This window comes from Hippocampus bargibanti, linkage group LG16 (genome assembly GCF_051943395.1).
Source record: "Hippocampus bargibanti isolate YZ-2025 linkage group LG16, ASM5194339v1, whole genome shotgun sequence".
Taxonomy (NCBI): Eukaryota; Metazoa; Chordata; class Actinopteri; order Syngnathiformes; family Syngnathidae; genus Hippocampus; species Hippocampus bargibanti.
Window position 1 is genome coordinate 14,430,137 of NC_142749.1, and position 26,836 is coordinate 14,456,972.

Consider the following 26,836-nt stretch of genomic DNA (forward strand, 5'->3'; position numbering starts at 1 on the left):
TTGTATTTTATTTATTGTATTCTATTCATAATCGTATTCTATTTATTGTATTCTATTTATAATTGTATGTTATTTATTATCCATGCTTGTCTGTGACTGTAAAGTGTACTTGAGAGCTTTGAAAGGCGCTTGAAATAAAATGTATTATTATTACTCCAGTGCAAGGGCTTTTGTCATTTTCACTCAAATTGCAGGGCCCACAGAATATTGAGTTTTAAGACTTTATAAATATTCAATTCGGTGTAAGAAATTTTAAACTTTCTTCTTTTATCAGAAAAAAACATTAATTCCTAAGTTATATGGGTCTGGAGTTATCTGAGCTTGAAATGGGGGCAGCTGTATAAAATGCAATTCAATACATACAAATTGATTTATATTCCACTTTAACAACAGCTGAAGCTGGAACAAAGCGCGAACATGGACAAAAGGCAAATGCTGCCCCCTCGTGGAAGGGAAAAACATTGCCAGAGGTCTGACCAGAGCTTTATCGGAACCCCCCCTCCCGTAAGAAAAAAAAAGAATACCCGAACAAATTCAGGAATGGCGATTCACGTCACGCTTTTCAATTCCTGAATAAATTCGGGAATGAGTATGAAAAAGCGGCAAGTATCCAAGGCCAAAACTGAACAAAAAAATCCTTCCCTTGAAGGCATTTTTCACCCAAACTAGGCGAAAAAAAGATCCCGCCACCTCCACCACGAGTGCCTTGTGCAAAAAAAACAATAATGACTTCCTGTGGGTTCCATCCCACCTCTCCTACCCAAGCCTTGATCACAGTTCACACAGTGCCGCTTTTACATTATTATTTTTTTGCTCCCACGGCTTCGTGAGTGCGATCCCTGCGGCGTTCCACAGTTCCTCTTCATGAGAAAAAAAAAAAAAAAAAAAAAAAAAAAAAAAAAAAATCCCACACACAGCCAGGATCAGTTGCTTAGGAACAGCATCGTTCATCCCGTGTGGGTGTGATGACTTGTGGCCTTTTGTTCATGTCAACTTATGTGCCATGTGAACTTTGCGTGTTAGCGTGTGAATGTGCGTGTTGATGACGATTGCGTCACGGTGCCCGAGGCTATACAGTATATACGCCACCCGTGGACAACAGGATCAATTCCGAGAGTTACGATTATGTAAATTAGAGGTTTGAACAAGAGAAACGAATGACGGTCTGTGTGGTGTTTTATGAAAAAAAAAAAAAATAATAATAATAATAAAAAAATAATATATATATAATTTATTTAGGGTGCGCCTTATACTATTGTGCACCGTATATATGGAAAGTTTGAAAATACACCATTCATTTGGGGTGTGTCTTATACTCTGGTGGGCCTTATACAGCATATGGAAAAAGTTTGAAAATATACCATTCATTTGGGGTGCGCCTTATACACCGGAAAATATGGTACATTTCTGGAGCAAAACCGTGTCAGCCAACATAAGGAAGAAAAGTTGCAAAAAAGCACAAGCAGCACAGAAAAATGACAGATGAGAATGAGATTGTGTGCTTGGATTTTTCCTCCAGGTGGCAGTGAGGTACCTTGAGGCCAGCCACTCTAGCAGTCTATAATATTGTTAGCGTGAGAGCTGCGAAGGTCAGCCAAGAGTTAAATTGCATCCAGTGGCTGGGCTGAAAATAAACCCTAAAAGCAGGCCATCTTGGATAGTTCATTATGTGATGTCACAAAAAAAAATCAATAACAAACACTTTAAGGGGAAAAGAGATGTGGAATCTATGAAAAAGACGCCTGCCGCATTCGAAAGAGATTTTCGCTGATCAACATCAAAGTGTTCATCTGCAGGAAGAGCCATGAAAAAGTCTCAGTCATCCATAACTGATTATTGAACACGAATGAACCCATTCCAATTTGGGGTGAAAAATCAATGAAAAGGGGGACCTGGAAAGTAACATCATGTCTTGATGTGTGATCTGATTGTTATGAAAAAGTAGCATGAAAGTTGGGGAGGGGGAAATTGCATGAAAAATAGGCTGAGAAAGAAAGGGGGAAAAAAACAGGTCCATTAGTCATTTCACGAACTGAATGGATGAAATTTGATGGAGATTTCTATCTTAACTCATTCACTGCCAGGCGATGTGAAAAAAAATCAAAGTCAGTTAAAGTCAGCGTTATTGTCCAATATGCTAATATGCATGACATAGAGCACAGATGAAATTAATGTCCTCTCGGACCCAGCGTGCAAGGCACTTATAATGTGGCTAAAAAAAGACAGACAATTGACAACAGACAATACACGTAATTTCTGAATGTAAAGTGAGGTAGTGACGTATGTAAAGTGACGTAATTTAGTAATGCAAAAACAAACAAACAAAGAAGGGGTTGAAGTGAGGTCTCGCAGACAGAAAGAGAAAAAAATAGAGTTCAGGATGATAGTACAGTGTGTATTGTGTACTCGGAGTTCAGTGAGTGTGGCAGTGGGAAGGGGCAGGGGGGACGGGGCTGGGAGGGAGTTGAGTCTCCTGACTGCCTGGTGCCAGAAATGTGTCTACGATTGCATTTTCTGTGTAGCTCTCTCTTGTTTCTATTTAGAATTGTATTTTATTTATTGTATTCTATTCATAATCGTATTCTATTTATTGTATTCTATTTATAATTGTATTTTATTTATTATTGTATCCATGCTTGTCTGTGACTGTAAAGTGTACTTGAGAGCTTTGAAAGGCGCTTGAAATAAAATGTATTATTATTACTCCAGTGCAAGGGCTTTTGTCGTTTTCACTCAAATTGCAGGGCCCACAGAATATTGAGTTTTAAGACTTTATAAATATTCAATTCGGTGTAAGAAATCTTAAACTTTCTTCTTTTATCAGAAAAAAACATTAATTCCTAAGTTATATGGGTCTGGAGTTATCAGAGCTTGAAATGGGGGCAGCTGTATAAAATGCAATTCAATACATACAAATTGATTTATATTCCACTTTAACAACAGCTGAAGCTGGAACAAAGCGCGAACATGGACAAAAGGCAAATGCTGCCCCCTCGTGGAAGGGAAAAACATTGCCAGAGGTCTGACCAGAGCTTTATCAGAACCCCCTCCCCCTCTCGTAAGAAAAAAAAGAATACCCGAACAAATTCAGGAATGGCGATTCACGTCACGCTTTTCAATTCCTGAATAAATTCGGGAATGATTTAACAAGTATGAAAAAGCGGCAAGTATCCAAGGCCAAAACTGAACAAAAAAATCCTTCACTTGAAGGCATTTTTCACCCAAACTAGGCGAAAAAAAGATCCCGCCACCTCCACCACGAGTGCCTTGTGCAAAAAAACAATAATGACTTCCTGTGGGTTCCATCCCACCTCTCCTACCCAAGCCTTGATCACAGTTCACACAGTGGCGCTTTTACATTATTATTTTTTTTTTTTGCTCCCACGGCTTCGTGAGTGCGATCCCTGCGGCGTTCCACAGTTCCTCTTCATGAAAAAAAAAAAAAAAAAAAAAAAAAAAAAAAATCCCACACACAGCCAGGATCAGTTGCTTAGGAACAGCATCGTTCATCCCGTGTGGGTGTGATGACTTGTGGCCTTTTGTTCATGTCAACTTATGTGCCATGTGAACTTTGCGTGTTAGCGTGTGAATGTGCGTGTTGATGACGTGCCCGAGGCTATACAGTATATACACCACCCGCGGACAACAGGATCAATTCCGAGAGTTACAATTACGTAAATTAGAGGTTTGAACAAGAGAAACGAATGAAGGTCTGCGTGGTGTTTTACGAAAAAATAAATAAATAAAAAAATAAAAAAATATATATATATATATATAAAATACATTTTATTCATAAGTGCCTTTCAAAACTCTCAAGGTCACTTTACAATCACAGGATCAGTTTTTCTGCGGGTGAGCAGCGGCAGCCACCTGCGCCAGCGTTCACTCAACCCAGAAGTAATACAAAAAGATAGAACGCTAGCTATCTAGCTAACAGATATCTAATAGACAGCTAGCTGAATAATAATAATAATAATAATAATAATAATAATAATAATAATAATAATAATAATAATAATAATAATAATACATTTTATTTATAAGTGCCTTTCAAAACTCTCAAGGTCACTTTACAGTCACAGGCTTAGTTTTTCTTTGTGGGTGAGCAGCGGCAGCCACACGCGCCAGCCTTCACTCAACGTGAAAGTAATTCAAATAGATAGAAAGCTAGCTCGGTAGCTAATAGATAGCCAATAGCTAGCTACATATATATATATATATATATATATATATATATATATATATATATATATATATATATATATATATATATATATATATATATACAGTAAAGTCTCGTTATATCGATATTCAAGGGAGTCCGAAAAAATATCGATATAACCGGGACTATCGATATATCCGACCCTGTTTGCATGTAATTTTCTCCGTGCGTGCATAGAAATGGTATCGATATAACCGGGACTATCGATATATCTGATATCGATATAACGAGACTTTACTGTATATATATACACACACACCCTAATCTCTGCTTGCATGCATACCACGCACACACCCGCAATTTTATCAAATATATCATTGCTAAAGTTCACGCGGTACTTGGTCAATGTTCTTTTAAATCTTCCGTATCAAACGACTGAAAAACTCTGGAATGTTTTCAAGAAAATAGAACATCTCTCATTTATCCCAATCTCATCATTTCAGAAGTTAGTCCACATCACACTCCAAAACCTAAAATGATGGTCCCATTTGTTATGCCAAGTGAAGATGTTTAATGAGTACCAGTCAAAGCGCGGCTGTGTTTATAATACCGGGAGTGAGTCAGCTCGCCATGTTGTGTTTGCACCCGCCGCTCTGCCAAAGCATATTTATGTGCCTTGCAGTTTTCTTTCGAGAATTTTTCACCGCCGTCCACTCTTCACACGCTTATCTGATGCACTTGACATTGTGAAGAAAAGCAATATCATGTTGCACTGATTCTTTGCACAGATGGCGATGGTAGACTTGCCGCTAACGAGAGCACTTGTGTGAAAACAATACATTGCATCCATCAAGCGAAGGTCTATTAATATAGTATAGTGACTTGGGAAGTCACCATAATAAGTTTGTATTCTCCGCAGAGGATAAATAATACATACACATACCCTTGCATCATTTGTGTTCCTTTTCTGCGTCGGCCTTGTACCAGAATCAATCTGCTTTTTCGCTGAGTTTATTTTTAACTCATTCACTGCCATTCACAAATTTATTCGGGAATTGAAAATATGACGCAGAGCGCCATTCCCGGTTTGTTTGTTCTTGCTTGGGTGCCAATAAAGCACTGTTCAGACCTCTAGCGGTGTTTTTACCCTTCTACAAGGGGGCATCATTTCCCATGTTTTCCACATTAGCGCTTTGTTCTAGCTGCAGCTGTTGTTAAAGTGCTATATAAACCAATATGTATGTATTGCATTGTATTTTGGATATCCGTCCTCATTTCAAGCTCATATAACTCAAGACCCTTATAATTTTGGAATTAACTGTTTTTTTCTGATGAAAGAAGAGTCTAAGGTTTCTGATGTTGCATTGAATGTTTATGTAGTCCTAAAACTCAATATTCTATGGGCCCTGTAATTTGATTGACAATGACAAAAACCCTGGCACTGGAGCGGACACATTTTTTGCACATATCTGGCAATGAATGAGTTCAAAAGAAAATGATGTTTTTGGTCCTATTAAAGTTTCCAACATTAAAAATGAATTACAGGCAAAAGATTTCAGTGCTTTACATAACTTTGTGCTATTTGTTTTACACCATGTAGAAAAATACAGGTAAGATCCGACTTACGAGTTCCGTTCCGACCAAACGGTCGTAAGTCAAATGGTCGTAAGACGAAATCCATTCAAAATGTTGAATAGCGACTCAGAGGCTAAATGACTCGCAAATGTCCCCCTTCTGGTGCCATCACACGGTCGATTGCTGTGTGAGAATGAGATGCTGGCTGGACAAAATTGTCGTACACGTTGCTGGCCTGCGAGTGCGTTGCGGGGCCAGGCGTAGAATTAAAATGTTAAAAATAGGGTCTGGAGGTCGTGGTCGTAAGTATGGGTGGTCGTAAGTCGAGTCGGTCGTAAATCGGATGTTATCTGTATGTAGAAATGTGGCATTTTTTCCCCCAGTTTAAAAATATGCTAATTGTTTTTCATATGTGTGCTTTTATGAGTGATTCGCTTTGTATTGTTTTCAGTGTGCCATAGTATTATATCCACTATGTTTCACTTCTGCTCACCACGCACGCCATCAGCCGCACTTGTGGATTTAATCATCTCTTTGTCTGCACCACTTTTAAATCAATCCTTTCATTTAATTTATTTATTTATTTATGTGTTTTTGCTCCGATTGACTCGAACACACGGCAGCAAAATGATGAAACTCGCCTCATTCATCAGAGTATCATTGTGGCATCAAGTGTGATTAGCACATCATATGCCAGATGAAATTATTAGATTCTGGCAGGTGTACCGCAAGCTGATTTATTTCTTCTTTGTTGCCCGTGACTACAAATTATAATGCAACAGCTGCCCTGATAGTGAGAAGACTTTGCATCCGTCTTACAGTGAAAAATATTGAAATAACATGATGTAGTTAGACATGGATTAAACTCAGAGATAACATTACTTTTACGGATTGTAAATATTCAAATGACTAACGTCCTTTCCTGGGAACGTGGCCAACTATCTAGTTGATAAGTAGCCATCCTGCCATTAACATTCCTGCCGCGTCGCATTATTGGAATGTCCTCTCAGGTGTGCAAATGGGTTTAAAGTGGTTTGGCGCCAGGAAAATGCTGCAAGGCCCCAAAAAAAGCAAAATAGGAAATAAAATAAAAAGCAAATCTCACTGAGTGTTGTATAATAATACCACCCAAAGGAAACAAATAATGTATGCTCCGGTGTATAAGGTGCACCGGAGTAGTAGTAGTAGTAGTAGTAGTAGTAGTAGTAGTAGTAGTAGTAGTAGTAGTAGTAATAGTAATAGTAGTAATTGTAGTAATAGTATTAATTGTAGTAATTGTAGTCATAGTAGTGATGGTAGTGATGGTAATAATGATTAATAATGATAATAATGATAATAATGATAGTAATAGTAATAGTAATAGTAATACATTTAATTTATAACCGCCTTTCAAAACTCTCGAGGTCACTTTACAGTCACAGGATACGTTTTTCTGTGGGTGAGCAGCGGCAGCCACACGCGCCAGCGTTCACTCAACCCGGAATAACTCAAATAGATAGAAAGTTAGTGTTGTGCTAGCTGGTGAGAAATCCAGATTTTTATATGGTTAGCTAGCTGGCTAGATAGAGACAGAGTGTGAGAGAGAAGCGTGACCTAGCTAGCTTTTAGTTTTTGATGCATAGCGCTGTGCTAGCAAGTTATAAAGCCAGATTATTATATGGTTAGCTAGCTGGCTAGAGAGAGAGAGAGAGAGAGAGAGAGAGAGAGAGAGAGAGAGAGAGAGAGAGAGAGAGAGAGAGAGAGAGAGAGAGAGAGACAGAGATAATGATTTAGAGAGAGACAGAGAAGCATGACCGAGCTAGCTTTTAGCTTTTGAGCCATAGCGTTGTGCTAGCTAGTGAGAAACCCAGATGATTATATGGTTAGCTAGCTGGCTAGCGATAGAGAGACAGAGAATAATATACAGAGGGACAGAGACAATGATTTAGAGAGAGAGACGGAGTATAAGGCACACTAATGAATGGTGTATTTTCAAATGTTTTTCCAGATAAGGCGTACCGGACAATAAGGCACACCCTAAATGAATTAAAAGCATTTTCCAAATATACAGTAATATATAAATACATTTTTTTCCCAAATATAAGCACATTATAAGGCGCTCCAGTAGGGGCTGGGGTCGGTGGCTGCAGACAGTAGTTGCGAGACCTGTTGTGGCTCAATATGACTTCACATATAAGGCGCACCGGCGTATAAGGCGCAAGGTCATCTTTTGAAGAAAATCTTTGTGTATTGTTTTTATTATGAAAAATTTAAATTTTGTAAAACACTGTGGTTTTACCTGTGAAAAGCGCTATGTAAATAAATCTTACTTAAAAGGCTTTTGGGTGTGCCTTATACGCCAGAAAATAACGGTAAAGATGAAATAGTAATGGTTCAAGTATGGACCCCTGTGGGATCCCCTGGTTAAGTTTGATATACTTTGACGATTTTTCACGACATGTAAAACCAAAAAAAATCACCTGAAAAGTATCATTTAAAACAAGTTATGACCATCCCTTGATACAGATGGCATCCACACACGCTCACACTCTCTCTGTATGTAAATGAGAATCAGCTACCCAAGTGACTCATTTAAATTAACGTTCGATTTGATGACATATTTGATTGATTGGTTTTAGTATCTCCCACTTTCTGCTTATAAAAAGTCTCATTAAGAGAGTGAAAGTCCATTTTTCTCCTTTTCGAGAACAATGAACCACACGCACTCTTGCTCGTCTTCCGCTTTCCTGACTGCAGCATTTGTGGCTCTGATGATTGGGGAAAAAGAAGCATCGACATACACGCACATTTTTGTTCAATACGTGCGTGTGTGTGTATGCGAGATATACCATATAAAAGAGATTCTGTGAAGCTGCAGGCCATAATCCTGATATTCGTCTCTCTCTCTCTCTCTCTCTCTCTCTCTCTCTCGCTCTCACACATAAACACACACATACACACAAATATGCATGGCTTATTTCCCAGGGAGTCTCTGTCAGCACAATTTCAAATTAATTGCAGAAAAACCCGTTTACCACACTAGTACTTATACACACACACACACACACACACACACACACGCACACACACACACACACACACACACACGCACACACATGCACACGCACACACCTGAGCATTTTACATTCATTACGACACAAATAGCTTTTTGGAAGCAATGAATGGGGCGTGCTGAAAGGGGGGAAAAAATTGCACAAATGGATTTCTTGTATTTCTTAATGACTATGTCGTTGAAGTTTGAAGTATGTGTGAAGGTTTAAGTATGTGCGTGCGTGTGTTAAATGGGAATATTGTGCACGGTCAAACTGAAGCTTTGAGTGCAGGCGTGGTTTGTTATCGAGGATACTTTTGCTATTATGGGACCGAAAAGTACCCCACCACAGGCTCGTGTTAAGCCGAAGACGACACAAAAGAAAATTACGGTCAAGCAGAAGAATGAGGTGTGCGTTTGTCGTGACTTAGCGTCCCAGTACCAGTACGCTAAGTCGACCATTGCTACGTGTGGCTAAGGGTGTTTCTGTATTGTCTAAGTAACTGTCTCAGGCAATAGAAGAGGTTGAAAAACCTCGGTTGATTTGTATTAATGAAAAGCAGCTAGCAGAGGACAGTGTGAGTGATGGTATTATCGGCGAAAAAGCACGGCAACTTCACTCGGACATCAAGAGGCAACCTGGAAGTTTGTCATTCATTGACAACTAACATCACAAAGGTAAATAAAACAACATTATTATACAGTACAGTTTATTTCTTTAATTACAATACAATAGCACATTTATTATAAATAGAATGAGGTATATTTTGTGTAGTTTTAATTTAGTAGAAAAGTATGTTTTATGGGAACCTGGGAACGGATTATTCCCATTTTAATGATTTCTTATGGGAAATAAATGTTTGGAAGACTAACTTTTCGCCTTACACACACTTTCTGGGAACCAATTAAGTTCGTAAACTGAGGTATCACTGTATATTCATTAAAAAAAAAAAGCCGCCATTATTTAGTCTAGAATTGCCTCATGATTATCGCTCTCAAATGTGCCTTGCTATAAAACCAAGCAATCTCGCTCATTTCATTCATTTCACTAAATACGCTGACTTCCATTGCAAAGGTTTTGCTGACCTCAAACATTTGTACGGTAAATCTGAGCCTACGCGTCGTAAACTCCTAACGAGCTTGAGGGCCTCATTTACGTCTTTTTTTTTTACCATCACATGTTACGATGAGTATAAATTTGCCAGAGAGGGGAAGCGTGTCGGGTTATCTTTGCATCCCTGCCGTGCCGCGCTATCAATCCATCTGGACGGAGTCGTTGACTTCCAAGTGTCCACTGTCGGCGTGATTAATCGTATCAAGGTGACTAAAAGGCCACGGGGGGGAAGGGGAGACGGCAACTTTAAATATTAACACTATAAATATTTATACCGTAGATTATTTTCTACTCAGGGTGGCAGTACTTCAAGGCTACGGTCCCTGGTTTTATATACATTCAGGTCACCCACCACAAAACCCGCATCAACAACTTCCAACTTATTCGAAACTAACGCAAATTCGTGGAATAAAACGAAATGCAGCTCTGCTTACCTTTTGGCTTTGGTATTGTTAGCTGCAGGGGCATCGCAGTAGGTTGGATGCTGGTTTTAGTGACTCCATATGATAGTGCGTCCGACAGTGTTTTCCAGAAAATGTCGCTTGAAAGTGGCTCTGGAGCTTCCTCCTGCCGAGCTGATCACACACACACCTTTGAGAAATCTGCAAAAGTCACGACGGATTCGTTCGATTGGCCCTACTTTTTGTATACAAGCACTTCAAAAGTCAGTTATTTACTACCTTTAAACCAGGGGTGTCAAAGTCATTTTTTGCCGCGGGCCACATTGTAGTTATGGTTTCCTCTTGAGGGCCGTTATGAATTTGGGGAACCCATTAGAATGTTTAAATCCCTTCAAATATTACATATAGAGCACACAGCAAATTAATGAATAACTCGTTTTCAAATCTGAAGTCAAGAATAATGACTTTTATTGTGGTTGACATCCAAAAATATGAAATTTTGGTTCAGATTTTAGCAATCATCATGGAATTTAACAAGTTTGATTTGCTTTCGCGGGCCGAAAAAAATGATGTGGCGGGCCGGATTTGGCCCGCGGGCCTTGACTTTGACACCTGTGCTTTAAACGATGGACACCTTGATTGGCCTAACTATTTGTATACAAGCACTTCAAAAGTCAGTTAATTTAATACCTTTAAACGATGGACGCCTCTTCCAATGGAAGCGAGCAAATTGTTAGAAATGCCGATTTTTTAATTTTTTTTTTACAAATGACAAATCGGCCCACTTTGGCGCTCTATGAATATTTAATGAGTGCCATGTTCACGTAGATTAGCCGCCCTGCCAACATATGCCCGACTTTAAACTGGGCCTGAATGGTCGCATGAATGTTTCAGCATGCACTTATCTACAGTGAGTTCATCATCTAGGGACCTTCACACACTCCCGAGGTGCATCCATTTTTCATGGAGACCTGCTGGCAACGGCCGCAGAAACGACTGGGAAATCACTGTGAGAATACAACAAGCAGGGTGGCTTTCTAGACTAATATCATGATTTAACGACCAGGTAGGATTCATGTGGAGTAGGTGTACCTTTTGCTGGAGCAGGGTGATACGAAATCTATGGCACTGAGGTCATTGAAGGCCGGTCAGGGTATTTGAGGCAAATCTCTCAGCAATTCTGAAAACAAATGAGATGAAATGTCATAAAATACATACAGAAAAAAATAAGGACTGCTCAGGCTAGTATTACAGGGCAGCATTTTCTTCTTTGTTCTTCAGAAAGGTCGCAGCTTGGAATTGAAGTGGATTTACGTGGGGCAGGATGTCAATGGATGCTATAGCTTCTTGTTTGCTTTTAAAACATAGCTTGTAGCAGATGTACACATTCCACCATGATGTCCCTAATCCACTGGTGAAAAGGATGCTTGGATCCTCTCCTCTTTCATCTAGAACTGCTTCATGCAACAAAGCGGGTGCAGAAAGTGATGGACCCCAAAAAAGCAAGCAGGATTATTTCTTATTTACACATTATCTATTTGTATTTTAATTTCAAGATGGCGCCGCGACAGTGGCTGCCTTTACAGCAGCTCCGGTCTTTTGTTCTTCTACTTCTTTCTTTCCTTTCATCACTTTGCTGATGTGAAATCTACATTTCTCTACTGTGAGACTAATAAAGACTAATCCAACCATGAATAAATATGTTATTTATTTGTTGTTGTTTTGATGTCAAGATGGCGCCGCGAGAGTGGCTGCCTTTACAGCAGCTCCTGTATTTTGTTTTTGCTGCTGTAAAATGTAAATTTCCCCACTGTGAGACAAATAAAGGCTCATCTAATCTAAATATAATCTCATCTATATTTTTTCAAAATTATTTTAAATTATTAAAGCAAAGACACACAGGAGGCAGGAATTATTAAACAAATTACCCGCAGAAAAACGTATCATGTGACTGTAAAGTGTCCTTGAAGGCCTTTATAAATGTATTATTATTATTATTATTATTATTATATTAAATAAAGAAATACATAATTTTAGGTGTCTGTTCAGCATATTTAGAGTTGGATTTTTTAATACAATACAATATTTTTCAAAAATATTTGTGTTGACTTTTAGAAGAAGCCAACCCATTTTTTCAAGGAAAACATGAAATAGCGATGCATTCCCAATAAAATGCCAGCATTTTTTTCTTTTAATCTCCCAATCCTTCAATGCCTTTTTCCTTCCTTCAAAATGTGATTAATTCAATCTCGGTCACTATCCCCTGTGAATAGCCCGGTTCCACTGTTAAAGGTTTTTTTTTTTTGGGACACCAGGTGACAGATTACGGATTTATTCTTCGTACGTTATTTCCTCAGGGGTCAACCAGCATCCCCAAAATGAATTATTTTCCACTCAAGTGCTTGAAGCTGACCAACCGCACCCTTGGGGGAAAGCCCATCGGGTACGCCGGTTGATTGTGCTCCTTTATGAGAAGCTAATTTACCTCACACTCACTTCACTTATCATTTGACTACAAGGTGAACCGACTGTATTGTGGGAAGAGTCATTTTTGGGACGCTTGGAAGCAGAATTAATCATTACAGTGATACCTCGGTTTACGAACCCCTAGGCTTACGAACTTTTCGGTTTACGAACGTTACTTTTATGAAAATGTTACTCTGGCATCCGAACTTTTTTGTATACGTAGCTGCTTCAATGAGTGATGTGTCGTTCGCGAACGAGCCCGTTGTTCTAACAACAAAATGGCAGCCGACTGTTTTTTGTCCTCTATTCCCCGCCCCCAGTCTTCGGTTAAAGCCAAGTGATTGGTCAAGAACGCAGCAGTGAGTTGGGGTGGTTTAAACATTAAAGAGACAGGCAGACAACAGTGAGAGAGTTTCAACTTTGATAGTTCAAAGGCCGAGTGTAGACTGCAAGGTTAAAATATCCCATCAATCAGGCTCCACAAACAACCCGCACAAGCCATCTGTACACTTGATGCAAAAAGCTATCAACCCAGCTAAACAGAATGATGAGGAACTAGATACAATTATCACATAGAAAGCACCTACAAGGGATCATTCCTCAAGATGGTGAAAGAAGGTTCCTCATCAAGTGTTTAATGCTGAGGAAACTGGCCACTCCATTCCATCAAGCCATCAACGACCATCACAAAGATAAATAAAATGACTTTATTATACAGTACGGTTTATTTCTTTGATTATAATACCAGAGCACATTTATTATACATAAAACAAATAAATATATATTTATAATATAATATAATATATAAATACTATATTTTGTGTAGTTTTAAGGTTTAGAAAATTAGAAAGTAAAGAAAACTGTTTTATGGGCACCTGGGAACGGATTATTCTCATTTTAATGGTTTCCTATGTGAAATTATTTTTTGGGATACACACATTTCGCCTTACACACTCTGTCTGGTAACCAATTAAGTTCGTAAGCCAAGGTAGGATAAACTGGCGTTGGAGCTTTTATGCAGCTGCAGCTCCTCATTCACATGCTGAGTGGAGCAGCAGAAAGGGAGGAAGTAGGGGAGGGTGGAGGTTTTTTTTTTCTTCCTCCACCTCCTCCGCCTCATCTCGCTCCAGCTTTGCTCATTGTTGGATAGCTCCCGATGCGTGCTGACAGAAACTCCTAACGCTGTGCGAGCGGTGCACATTGAGCAAATTGCGGCAATTAGCACAAAAGAGAGAGACTTCCTGGCTGGATGGTGTGAGTTCCATCATAATCACCACCACCACCATCATCATCATCATCATCATCGTCATCATCATCATCGTCGTCCTGAAATGCGCCACTGCGCTCACACACAAAAGCACGGACTGGTCCCTGCATTGACTTTGACAGCAGGTAAGCAATTTTGTGGAGGAAATGATTCTGAAAATTGGGTAGAGAGGGGGAGGGGATTGGAGATTAAATTACAAGCAGTGAGATTTGACTGTGAAACGGTTGCCTTCTTTTTGAGCGGGTGTGTTTTCCGCTTGTCTTCCAATAGGTGAGCGCGTGCGCCGTTCGTCTTCCCCGCCTTGAGCGTCAAGCACTCGCAGCACGAAAGGCTCCCGCCAACCGGCCGGATGCCACCCCCAACCCCCGCGTCCTTCCCGGCTCCCCGGTGCCTAAACCTGGGCGTGAACGGCACATGCGCAGAGCACCTGAACGTCGTCTTCCCGGCGCTGTCGTCCACGCTGGCCCTACTGGTGCTGGTGGCGGCGCTGGCGGGCGTCGTGCTCGTCTCCGTGGTAACGTTCCACTTCCATAAGAGGAGGCTGAGGAATCGGAAGATCCAAAGAGAGCAGGAGGAGTACGAGCGTGACAGTCGCAGGGCGGCGGCGGCGGCTGCAGGGGGAGCGGCGCGGCCGTGCGTCATTGCGCGGCAGGTGCGGTGTGAGGAGCCGCTGAAGGTGGAGGAGCACGGAAAAGATCCGGTGGAGCGCGGCGGAGCCTCGGCGGACTGCTAAACTCAGGGAACGAGACTGTGGAATAAACAGGAAAAAGCAATAAGGCACAAAGAACTCTCATCCATCGCCGCTGCTGCTTGACTCTCATGCAGAATACTGAGCATAGCAGGCCTGTAGGATAGTACACACACACACACACACACACACACACACACACACACACACACACACACACACACACACACACACACACACACATACACACATTCCTGTTTCAATGGTTTTGTGAGGTCCGGATAACTCCAGAAAAAGGTGTGAGGACCACAGTTGCTGATAAATTTAGAGAAGAACTAGTTACATTTCAACACTAAATGTCGCCTCATTTCCCACTTCTTTAAAAACAAAGAAATAAAAAACGAACTTGAAACTGAAATAACAGCAGGAGTGAGGTTTCTGAATGGCTACATTCAAAGTCCTCACCCCTGTATTGAATTTGGTTAAAATATCGTTTTACTTTTTATGGTATGAACTTTTTCCTCTCATTAACCACACGCGCACACACACATGAACACACACAGTGAGTAAAAAGTGTGCATATCCAAGTGGGATGAAAATACACAACAAAAAATCATTTTGGGTGAATTTGTGAGGACCTCTCTGAAAGTTTAACAGATGCATATATAGACCCTCTAGTAGCCTTGAGAATGAAAAAACTTGCGAGGACCGGCCAAAAAAGTCCTCACTTGTCAAAAATGTCCTCACTACGTATGGTATAAAATGTTAGTGGTCCTCACAAGACTAGTCATGCAAACACACACACACACACACACACACCACCACATACAGCTGGTGCCTTGAAAAACAACTATAATTTGGTACATGATCACATGACTCTCGTCTAGTTTAAAATGTGATCAGACCAGTGGCGTGCAAAGCACAGTGGATGGCCAATGGGGTGGGGGCATCGTTTTGATGGGGGAAAAAGGGGGGGTTTGCACGCCACTGTCCCGCACCACTCATATACAGTACAGGTATATACCAAAAACGCTTTTATCCCACATTAGCTTACCACTCTGCAATGATTGGAATGTAATTCAACATGGCAAAACCCCCCCCCCCCCCCCCCCCCCCCCCCCCCCCCCGAAAAACCCAAACGCTGTCATTCATGAATTTAGTCTGGAATTGAAAAGTGCGACGTGGAGCATTTGTTCAGGTTTTGGTTTTTCTTGCGATAAAGCGCTGGTCAGACCTCTGGCAATGTTTTATATAACCTATATATAACCCTAATGGTGCCACACCTCTACTCTGATAGATCCCTGGCACCGCCACCTCTTTCCATTCGCGATATATAAAGAGCCAGAGTTACCAGCACAACTTTAGTTCGCTGACGAAGCTCTTCGGATGATGAGCGAAACATTCGAAGATCATCAAAGAAGTACAGATGACTGCTAAAGAAACCTTTTCATCGAAGGACCACTCCTGCACGACTGATAGCCTACACAGACTTCTAAATGACCGATAGTGTAAAATATAAATATGCTACAAACTATAGATATAAAATTTTGAAAGGCGCTTATAAGTGAATTGTATTATTATTATTATTAAAATGAGTGTTTTCTTATGCCTTATGACCACATATGACACCGCCTATCAAAACTCACCAAGGAACTAAGTTGAGAGTAGCTGAGGAGCTTCAGTCAGACAAAATCAGTGCCTTGACATCATTTTGTGGCATTGATCGAACCGTTTTGGGTGAGCGTCAATTACTCACGCAGATTTCGGATATCGTAGGGGTTCACCGTAGTGGATAAGATGTTTGACTGGTTATTTTTATACATACAAGAAGCCTAAATGAACTGAAAATATGAAATATTAAGCAGAACATGACAAAGCTGGAGAAACAAGGGGGAGAAAACGATTTGCTCCGTCACCTAGACGACAAGCTGGGGTATCGGTCGGCTAATTTAACCGCTAATCTTAACCCGAAAATGAAACATCTTTCAGATTCATGTATGCGACACCCCTTTTTTTCACCACAAAAAAAGCCACTCTTTCGCTCACACGGCCTCCGTTCAAACTACTTCCTCTCATCCAAGAAGCTTCTTTAAACTCTGGAGACGTTTAAATTTTAACTCCTCTCCGGGAATGTGACACATGATTGTGTTGAATTATTCAAACGTGGTGACACAACACACACTCGTACAACCCACGCATATACACACACACACACAAAAAAAACCCACACAGACACGTCGTAATGGCTTCGCTGATCTTCCTTGGCATGTCCTCTGACACACTAGCAGTATGTAGTTAGACTCTTAATGGATGTCGTGGTGCTGTTTTGCAGTGTGTAAACTGCACATATACACATATAGGCTTCTTTGTTTTTGGGCATTGTAGTATTTCTTCCTTCTTATCTTCGATTAAGTGACTTGAAGTGCTCCAATGTCTGTTTTAGACATCTTAGCTCTAGTTATGCAAGATTATTATGATTTTTTTGAGCTGTATTAATGCACATAAAATCTCTTTGTTTTCCTTCTTCTGAAAATAGTGACATTGCGTTTGAGTGCTGATATTTGGAACATTCATATAAGCGTTTTTCTTTGTACGTTTTTTTTCTTCTAAAGTAAGGTATTATAGTGGGCCTATACATAGAAAGTGGTGGATTCTATCAGTTCACTGTACATGTTATGACATTATGAGGAATGTTTTCTGTAATCTGCCTTATACGAGGAATATATTGTATGTAGTATTAAGAGTTTATAAATAAATATTAGGGTGAAAAAGTGGCATTTTGTTTGTGTGGCTTCAATTCGCGACATTACTCCCACTCGGATGGGAAAAAATGGTTATGCATCATAATAGACTGCTCACCTCGTGAGCAATGAGGGGGGGAAAAATTCTGCAACGTACAATACAATACAATTCATATTGATTTATATAGCGCTTCAACTACAGATGAAGCTGTAACAAAGCGCTTAACATGGACAACTATCCTATACAGGAAAAATAAAGCATTCACAAAGATAGTATGCAAGTTACTTCTCTGCAATGAGGTGAACAGTCAATGACCAGTCACTTTTTTCTTATAAGTAAATGAAAAAAAATCTACAAGTTATGGATAATTTATGGGTATTTTATTTATTCTATTCTATTCATAATTGTATTTTATTAATTATTGATCTATACTTGTCTGTGACTGTAAAGTGTCCTTGAGAGCTTTGAAAGGTGCTTCAAATAAAATGTATAATAATAATAATAATAATAATTAATTATTATTATTATTATTAATAGGTAATTTGTAATTTATTTATTTATTTAGTCATAATATTCCAATATTGGAAATTAGCTCTTTTTAAACATTTCAGATTCACTCTCCGGGCTCAGTTTTCATATTAACTCATTCAATGCCATTCCCATATTTTTCAGGTTTTATTTTTTCATGCTTGGGTGCTGATAAAGCGCTGTCATGCGCATGGCCTCTAGCAATGTTTTTTTTTCCTTTTCCACAAGGGGCCAGCATTTCCCTTTTTCCATCTTAGCGCTTTGTTCCAGCTTCAGCTGTTGCTAAAGCACTATATAAACCAATATGTATATATTGTAGTTTGTACAGCCGTAACCATTTCAAGCTCAGATAACTCCAGACCCGTATCACTTAGGAATTAACTCTTTTTATGAGGAAAGAAGAGAGTCTTAGGTTTCTTACGCTTCATTGAATGTTTATGTAGTCCTAAAAACTCAATATTCTGTGCAATATGAGTAAAAATGACAAAAACCCTGGCACTGGAGCGGACACATTTTTGCACGTTGTCTGGCAGTGAATGAGTTAAGTCGGTTTTGGTGAAAATTTGAGTTTTGGTAGGCAAAATTTCCAACTTTGAATCATCGAGGAATTTTGCCATCCCAAAGGGCAGCGACGTTTTGTTCAATTTCCTTGCAGCATTTCCTTTGTGACGCAACCACTAGGATGCAATTTGACAAATGACCTTCTCAAGGGAGCACATGCCGCTACGCACAAAAAGCCCCCTAACCAACCAACCAACCAAACCTCCCCATCAAACACAAAGCAGATTAGAACAGCGTCTGTCCACTGTGACATTCTCATTTATCTCTCCTTCTGATTTATTAACTTGAAGGTTACACCCTCCCCCCTTTTTTAAATGGCGGCACGGTATGACTTGATGGAGGTCAGAGGAAACAAATTCTATCTATTAGCCAGCTAGCTTTCTATCTATTTGAGTTACTTCAAGGTTGTGTGAACGCTGGCGCATGTGGCTCCCGCTGCTCACCCACAGGGAACCTGCGACTGTAAAGTGACCTTGAGAGTTTTGAAAGGCGCTTAGAAATGAAATGTATTATTATTACTAATGTGACACGACACAAAAGACATATAGCTTTTCTAGCTATCTATCTATTAGCTAAATAGCTATCTAGCTAATTTGTAACAGATAAGGAGACAGAATGAACTTAACACAACTAGCTATCTCGGTAGCTATCTATTAGCCAACATCTTTGCAATTTCATGGCAACAGGAAAGACAGTTTGTAACCATTAATATTATTACTGTTATCTATTAGCTAGCTAGCTTTCTATCTGAGTTACTTCCGGGTTGAGTGAACGCTGGTGCGTGTGGCTGCCGCTACTCACCCACAGAAAAGCTTATCCTGTGACTGTAAGGTGACCATGAGTTTTGAAAGGTGCTTCTAAATGAAATCTATTATTATTATTACTGTATCTATTAGCTAGCTAGCTTTCTACCTATTTGAGTTACTTCCGGGTTGAGTGAACGCTGGCGCATGTGGCTGCCGCTGCTCACCCATAGAAAAACTTAACCCGTGACTGTAAAGTGACCTTGAGAGTTTGGAAAGGTGCTGATAAATGAAATTTATTATTATCATTATTATTATTATTAGTAGTAGTAGTAGTAGTAGTAGTAGTAGTATTACTACTATTATCACTACTATTATAACTACTATTATGACTATTATTACTAATATTACTACTATTATTACTTTGATTATTATTATTATTATTATTAGTAGTAGTAGTAGTAGTAGTAGTATTACTACTATTATTACTACTATTACTACTATTATTACTACTATTACTATTATTGTTATTACTATTATTATTATGACTATTATTATTATTATTATTATAAAGACTGTTATTATTATTATTATTACTATTATTACCACTATTATTATTATTATTATTATTATTAGTAGTAGTAGTAGTAGTAGTAGTAGTAGTATTAGTAGTAGTAGTAGTAGTATTACTACTATTATTACTACTATTATTATTATTATTACTATTATTATTATTATTATTATTATTATTATTATTATTATTATTATTATTATTATGACTATTATTATTATTATTAAGACTGTTATTATTATTATTATTATTAGTATTATTACAATAACCTCATTGCCATGAGTGCCAGGGAATGAAAGTCTCCGTTTCGGTTGTCAATTTGGGAATACATCAGGGGGGGGGGGGACGATAAATATCCAAACGCATGTCCTTCACATACTGTACACGTGCCCTCCACCGACGCAGTAAAAATTGATCACTCTGATGGAATAATAACAAACCTGGACGAGAGGTGAAAACTAAACACGAGTCTCCTTGATCTGCATGTTTATTTACAAGCAAGATTTATGAACACACATCCCCCCCTCGGCGCAATTTACACTAAGTAACGCTTGGATGGGATGAAGCCGACATTGTCAGCGGGAAAATAATATAGCGATATTAGCTACGGCTTAAGTGACTAGTAATGGATGTGGTCAGGAGGGGGGTGACCAGGGAATATGGATGTGGAGGTCAAGCGAGCCAGGAATAGAAAGAAAAGATAGCAGGAAGAAGTTTGTCTTGATGGGAGAATGGAGAGAATAAAATGAGAATAAATGAAGGTCGATCGCCAGGAATAAGGAGGGGCTAGCTAGCATCGAACGATGAAAAAAAAATACAGTGAGACCTCAACTTACAAACACCTTATCTTACACACTTTTCGTCTTACAAACGTCAAATTTCTGAAAATTAAACCTTATAACAAGCACTATTTTCATAATACACACCCACCACGGCTGGCGGAGTGATCTCCGGCGGAAGCACACGACCGAACAGCACCAGAGGTTAAGTTAGCAACAGTCCTTATGGAAGGTGACTCTCCTTCCATAAGCCATCAACGACCATCAAAAAGGTCAATATAACTTTATTTTACAGCACAGTTTATTTCTTTAATTACAGTCCTTATGTAATGTGCCTCTCTTTCCAAACAGCAATTCCCTTTGACCTTGGACCTCCAATGCCATTCCATCAATAATAATAAATTTAATTTCTAAGCGCCTTTCCAAACTCTCAAGGTCACTTTACAGTCACACGATAAGTCTTTCATAAATGACCATCACAAATGTAAATAAAGTGACTTTATGATACAATGCAATGTATTTCTTTCATTACAATACAATAGCACATTTATTATACATAGAATAAGGTATGTTGTGTGTAGTTTTAAGGCTTATTTAGTTGAAAAGTATATTTTATGGAAACCCGGGAACGGATTCGTCCCATTTTAATGGTTTCCTATGGGAATTTTTTTTTTGAGATACACACTTTTCGCCTTACACACTCTGTCTGGGAACCAATTAAGTTCGTAAATTGAGGTCTCACTATACAATAAAAATCCAACGTGAACATGTTGAAATATATTTGGCGGTCATCTTGGTCGGTGATCAGGAACGGATGGAGTTCAGCGATCATAGAATATATTATGGAAATGAAAATGAGTGATTAAGATTGGATGGTAGGATGAATGGAGGTCATCGGCGGAGGAATGGAAGGAGGTATGAACATGGCGGGTGATATGACGCTAATGAAAACGGGTGTAGTCACAGTCTTCAACTGTTCAAGGACGAAGGAACAAAATGGTTGGAATCCACGATTCAAGGACGGTTATACAAGTGGTCATTGACAAGGAATGGATACGGTTAAAGGACAACCGACACCTCCGGACAAGTTGCGTCCATAATTTGTAAAATCGCTTCAAATGACTTCTACTGAGCGCATTTTACAAAGATTCCACTGCATATAGCGATAGTTTACGTTTTAAAACTCGCACTGAATATTCATGAAGTCTTGTTTTTGAGTTGATGACGATGGCCGTACGTGACGTCACTAAAGGAACGCCCCTGACCGAGAAAGCAACACACAATGTATTTTGGGTAGTTTTTTTTCATGTGAAAACACTGTGTTGATCGCGAAATTAGAAGGAAAAATACATAAATAACGCGATGGTGAATCGTTGTGTGGCAGCCAATTGTGGTAACACGCATAAAAAATTTGTACGTTTACACAAATTCCCAGCATACATATCAGTCCATTTCCAATGGAGCTTGTGCGCCATCTTGTGCATTTTCCGGGCTGCTACATTGGAGTCCAGACGGCTCGAATTGATAGGACTTCTTTAATCAATTGCAAACATTTATGCTTTCCTCTTCGGAACTATTTGAATCATACTCATAACAGGATGAGTAACTAGAAAGGATCTTTTTCCGAATCTGAATTCTCTGAAGCCATTGTTTTGATTCTGGACCAAGGCAGTTTGTGAAGAAGTATCCTGACGAGACGTCTCATCAGTTTTGAGGTCATTAGTGGCAGTTTCGGGCCACTTTAAGTCATTTTTATTGGTGTTTTGCGTTTGACTAAAAATATTATACTGCGTGTTTTGGGTATTTTAGATGCTATAAAACGTTTTTCTGATGTCAGTTAGGCAACAAAAACATGGCGTCGGTTGTCCTTTAAGTAAGCTAACAAGACAGTGAAAAAAAGGAAACAGGAAAGTGTTTCGCTACTAAAAATAGATGAAAGCAACGATTAAGACAAAGATGAGCCATCAGGATCAAGTGGGAAAACCGGCTAAATAAATACCAGGAATGGGTTAAAAGATGTAACCTGATAAGCAGTGAAAAACGTATGTCGGAAAAGCTGAGATTTCGCATGTTAGCCTCATTTCATCGTTTCAAGAGTTTTGGATTCCCAAGAGACACGAGATAGATTTGGCTACAGGAGCTGATTGGCCAGGCAGTCGGTCGACTCCTGTGAGGCTTTAGGTTTATTTTTAATATAGAGTGAAAGTTATGTGGGTTTAAGTGTTTTATGAAAAGCAGAGCTCGCTTGCAATAAAGCACAGATTTATTTTCTTATTTGAAACTTCTATCACTACTTCTAGCAAAAAAAAAAAAAATGTTATGAAGATTGAGCATTGTACAGTTTTACAATCACGTATTTGTGTGGCTTCTATTATATATTAGATAAAAAAATTTGACATGTACATTCTACATTTATTTATTTAAACAAATATCTAATTAATTAACTCATTCACTGCCATCCCCGAATATATTCGGGAATAGAAATGCGTGAGGTGGAGCGCCATTCCTGAATTTCTTTCTTTTTCTTTTTTTTTTTTTTTTTTTCATGCTTGGGTGCCGATAAAGCACTGGTCAGGCCTCTGGCTATGTTTTTTTTTTTCCCCCTTCCACGAGTGGGCAGTATTTGCCTTTTGTCGATGTTCAGCTATTCTTAAAGCGTATATAAACCAATATGTATGTATTGTATTTTGTAGAACCGCCCCCCTTTTAAGCTCAGATAACTCCAGACCCACATTACTTCGGAATTAACTCTTTTTGCTTTGTTAAAGTGCTATATAAATCAATATGTATTGTATTGCCGCCCTCATTTCAAGCTCAGATAACTAGACTTTTATAATTTAGGAATTAACTTTTTTTCTGATGAAACGCTGCATTGAATGAATTCAAGTGATAATGACAAAAACCCTGGCATTGGAGCGGACACATTTTTGCACATTGGCAGTGAATGAGTTAATATATTTCCACTTTGTTTTTGTTGCTTTATTTTATTATGTTGCATTTTATTGTGTTTAGTTTTTATTTATTTTTTTTTTTTTTTTTTGGGGGGAGGGGGGGGGTCTAAGGTGTCTTACGCTGTATCGAATATTTATGTAGTCCTAAAACTCAATATTCTGTGGGTCCTGCAATTTGAGTGACAATGACAAAAACCCTGGCACAGGAGTGGACACAGTTTTGTACATCATCTAGCAGTTAATGAATATCAACCTATTATTATGATTAACTATTTTGCACAGTAGTCCGTCTAGTCAAACAAGATGCAAAAGGCAGATAGCGCCACCTGCAGTGTCGGAGGCCAAACTATTTCAAGTGTAAGACGAACAATACTGTTGAGAGGACACGCTGGAAAACAAATTGGATCATAAACACGTATCAGATGTCCTTGTAAAACACTGGAGCATCCAAGCGGGAACACTTCATAAGGCATAGGCATGAATTTTGATCTTACCACCATTTAACTTTGTCACCATTGTTCTTCAAGGCACATTAGCAGATTGCTTCGCGAATGTTGCTTAGGGGGACGCGGGGGGGGGACACGGAGGACGCCGTTGGGCCGCCTCCTCCTTCTTTCATCCTCTGGCTGCTGTCGGGGGTTCGTCAGATGATTTGTCGCCAACTCGTTCCAACAGGCCCTTTTTCAGCCAGGCGTCATCTGAAGGAAACACAACACATGGGGGGAATAACAAGTGGGCCTTGCTAAAAGCCTTCAATAACTGGATAAGCAAAGCTCAATAGATTGCGCTGGTAGCTCACCCAATGAGAAACCATCCTTAAAGGACAACCGACGCCTCCGGACAAGTTGTGTCCATAATTTGTCAAATCACTTCAAATGACTTCTACTGAGCATATTTTACAAAGATTCCATGGCATATAGCTATATATTACGTTTTAAGACTCGCGCTGAATATTCAGGAAGTCTTGTTTTTGAGTTGATGACGATGCCTGACGTGACGTCACGGAGGGAACACCCCTGACCGAGAAAGCGACACACAAAGCATTTTGGGTACTTTGTTTTGGTCTGAAAACTTCGTGTTGATGGCGAAATTAGAAGGAAAAACCATAAATAACGCGATGGTGAATCGTTGTGTGTTGCATCAAGACTACTATTTGATACTAGTTGACACAAATTCCCAGCAGACAAATAAGATCATTTCCAGCAGAGCTTGGGCGCCATCTTGTGCATTTTCTGGCACGCTACATTGCATTGCATTTGAATAAAAATATCAGCCTGCGTGTTTTGGGTATTTTACATGCTATAAAACGTTTTTCTAATGTCAGTTAGGAAACAAAAAAATGGTGTCGGTTGTCCTTTAAGATCGCTTCTCTGATTGTGCGGGCGATATTTTGTCTTGAATTGCAAGCAAAAATGTGAGTTACATGTGCTAGCTATAGTGGCAGTGAGCATAAGTAGTAGTTTATTAGTCAGTGAAAATGTATTTTTAATAATTCTGATACAAGGTGATGTTTGCTTGGTAAATAATGGTAAATTAGACTTTGTGTATTTAACAAAATGATTTTCGCTATCTTACCTTTTCCGTTGCTGGTCCCACTGTTTGGAATGACCTGCCACTGAACATTCTGCAAGCCCAATCACTTCCCATTTTTAAAACCTGCCTCAAAACTCACTTGTACTCTGTGGCATTTAACTCAGCATGATTCCGACGTGATCTTAGTTGTACTTCTGTATGACTGCTTTATTTCCTGTACATGATATTTGACTATGTTAAGCACTTTGTTAAAGCTTCAGCTGTTGTTAAAGTGCCGTATAAATCAATATGATTTGTATTGTATTATAAAAGTTTGCTGTCTGAATTCTGTCACATAATAAAAACAAAGCTAGCATCATATCACGGTAGTTCGAAATTAAATGATTTAACTTATACTTGACAAAAAATTAGTGACACACAGACAGAAAATCTACTAACACTCGAGGGTTAGCATGCTAATTTGTCCCAACCATCCATTTTCATGGAAAACGTACACTATATTTTGGTGTTTTTTTTTAGATTTGGGGTGGGGATTGAAACGAACAAACAACGCTGGTTTTGCCCACCTTTAACGCATTTTTAATGGGCGTCAATATTAATTTCTACGTAGATTTTCGCCCTTCGTATGCGGACTAGTCGTGTTCGACGGTACAGTAGGTTCGTCACCTGACTTATTCGTGTTTCAATTACAAAACTACGGCCTGTATTTTATGTATGTCAAATATCACACCGCCCTCTCGTGGCAAATGTCGGTACTGCAAAAACAAACTGCAACCCAAGATGCCATTTTAAACGTATAAATCGAAATAATTAATTACGGAAAGAATGAATGATAACCGAGCGTAAATTGTGTTCTAGGTCTATGAAGATATGGATTAAAACTAACCATATATCTTTTTTTTGCATTTTCGAATGCTAATGTGATAAGTTTGGCTCTTGTTACACAAGATTCCATTACTGACACAACGCATCCAAATCATATTTACGGTATTATTATTATTATTATTATTATTATTATTATTATTAGCCGCCTATTCACTAAAAGTAACCCAATCTTCCTAACCCAGCAAGTGGGTTAGGAAAATAACCCATCATTTAGCACTGTATAAATCAATACGTATTGCATTATGTGCAATTACAGGAAGTACTGTATCACACAGTTAAGCAGGTTTTCTTCTTAAACGTCCATCAAGATGCGACTTCCCACTCGGGCCACTTCACGCAGGGGTCCAAACAAGAGGTAGAACACGAGTGGCCGGGATCAGAACACGTTCCCGTTTCCGCGGCCCCAAATGAGCTCGGTGATGGATGAGGCAGCGACTTGCGTGACAAGTATGGTGGATTTATGGCAGTAAAGCCTCACTCGGTGTGCGCTCATCCATTGTTTGGAGTACTACATCAGCCTCGTGACAGACAAATTAGGCTTTGGCGTGATTGCATCCCCTTTTTTGTTTGTTTGTTTGTTGGAATCAAGCGGCGCAACGTCAAACCCCGCGCGGAGTTCATTTTTCACAAGGTTCCATGAGTCCCGTTTCACCACTTTGGGTCGACTTCGTGCGATGTAACATTTTTTCATTTAGATAAGAAGACATCAGATGTTTTCCGGATCGACTACTTTTTCGTGTTGGGCGACAATCCGATAGATTTCGGATAGTGGCTTTAATATATATTGTAGGACATCTTTGAAATTTCATGGCAACAGGAAAAAGTTTGTAACCATTATT

At 39.2% G+C, this 26,836-nt stretch overlaps 1 protein-coding gene and 2 long non-coding RNA genes across 3 annotated transcripts in view; 1 reads left to right on the plus strand and 2 right to left on the minus strand.

The window, feature by feature from the left end:
- LOC148886608 (uncharacterized) overlaps nt 1–14,584 on the minus strand; it is a 40,675-nt gene extending 26,091 nt beyond the window's left edge. Inside the window, exons 1-3 of the long non-coding RNA XR_016117787.1 lie at nt 14,444–14,584; nt 11,376–11,463; nt 10,317–10,457 (exon numbers count right to left, since the gene is read on the minus strand). This is a non-coding gene — a long non-coding RNA (uncharacterized LOC148886608). The remainder of the gene's footprint in view (nt 1–10,316; nt 10,458–11,375; nt 11,464–14,443) is intronic.
- LOC148886611 (uncharacterized protein C11orf87 homolog) lies at nt 13,887–15,814 on the plus strand. The gene is made up of 2 exons (XM_089016519.1): nt 13,887–14,141; nt 14,287–15,814. The coding sequence occupies exon 2, from the start codon at nt 14,366–14,368 to the stop codon at nt 14,747–14,749; it is 384 nt and encodes a 127-aa protein (XP_088872645.1). The 5' UTR covers nt 13,887–14,141; nt 14,287–14,365; the 3' UTR covers nt 14,750–15,814.
- Nucleotides 14,626–25,753, minus strand: LOC148886612 (uncharacterized). Its single transcript, XR_016117788.1, has 3 exons — nt 25,155–25,753; nt 24,074–24,277; nt 14,626–14,764 (listed from the first exon to the last, which is right to left on the minus strand). It is a non-coding gene; the product is annotated as an uncharacterized LOC148886612 (long non-coding RNA).
- Between the last annotated feature and the right edge of the window lie 1,083 nt (nt 25,754–26,836).

Bases quoted from the DNA above. Each gene is read 5' to 3' on its own strand.
- LOC148886611 (XM_089016519.1), top strand. From the start codon at position 14,366: ATGCCACCCCCAACCCCCGCGTCCTTCCCGGCTCCCCGGTGCCTAAAC.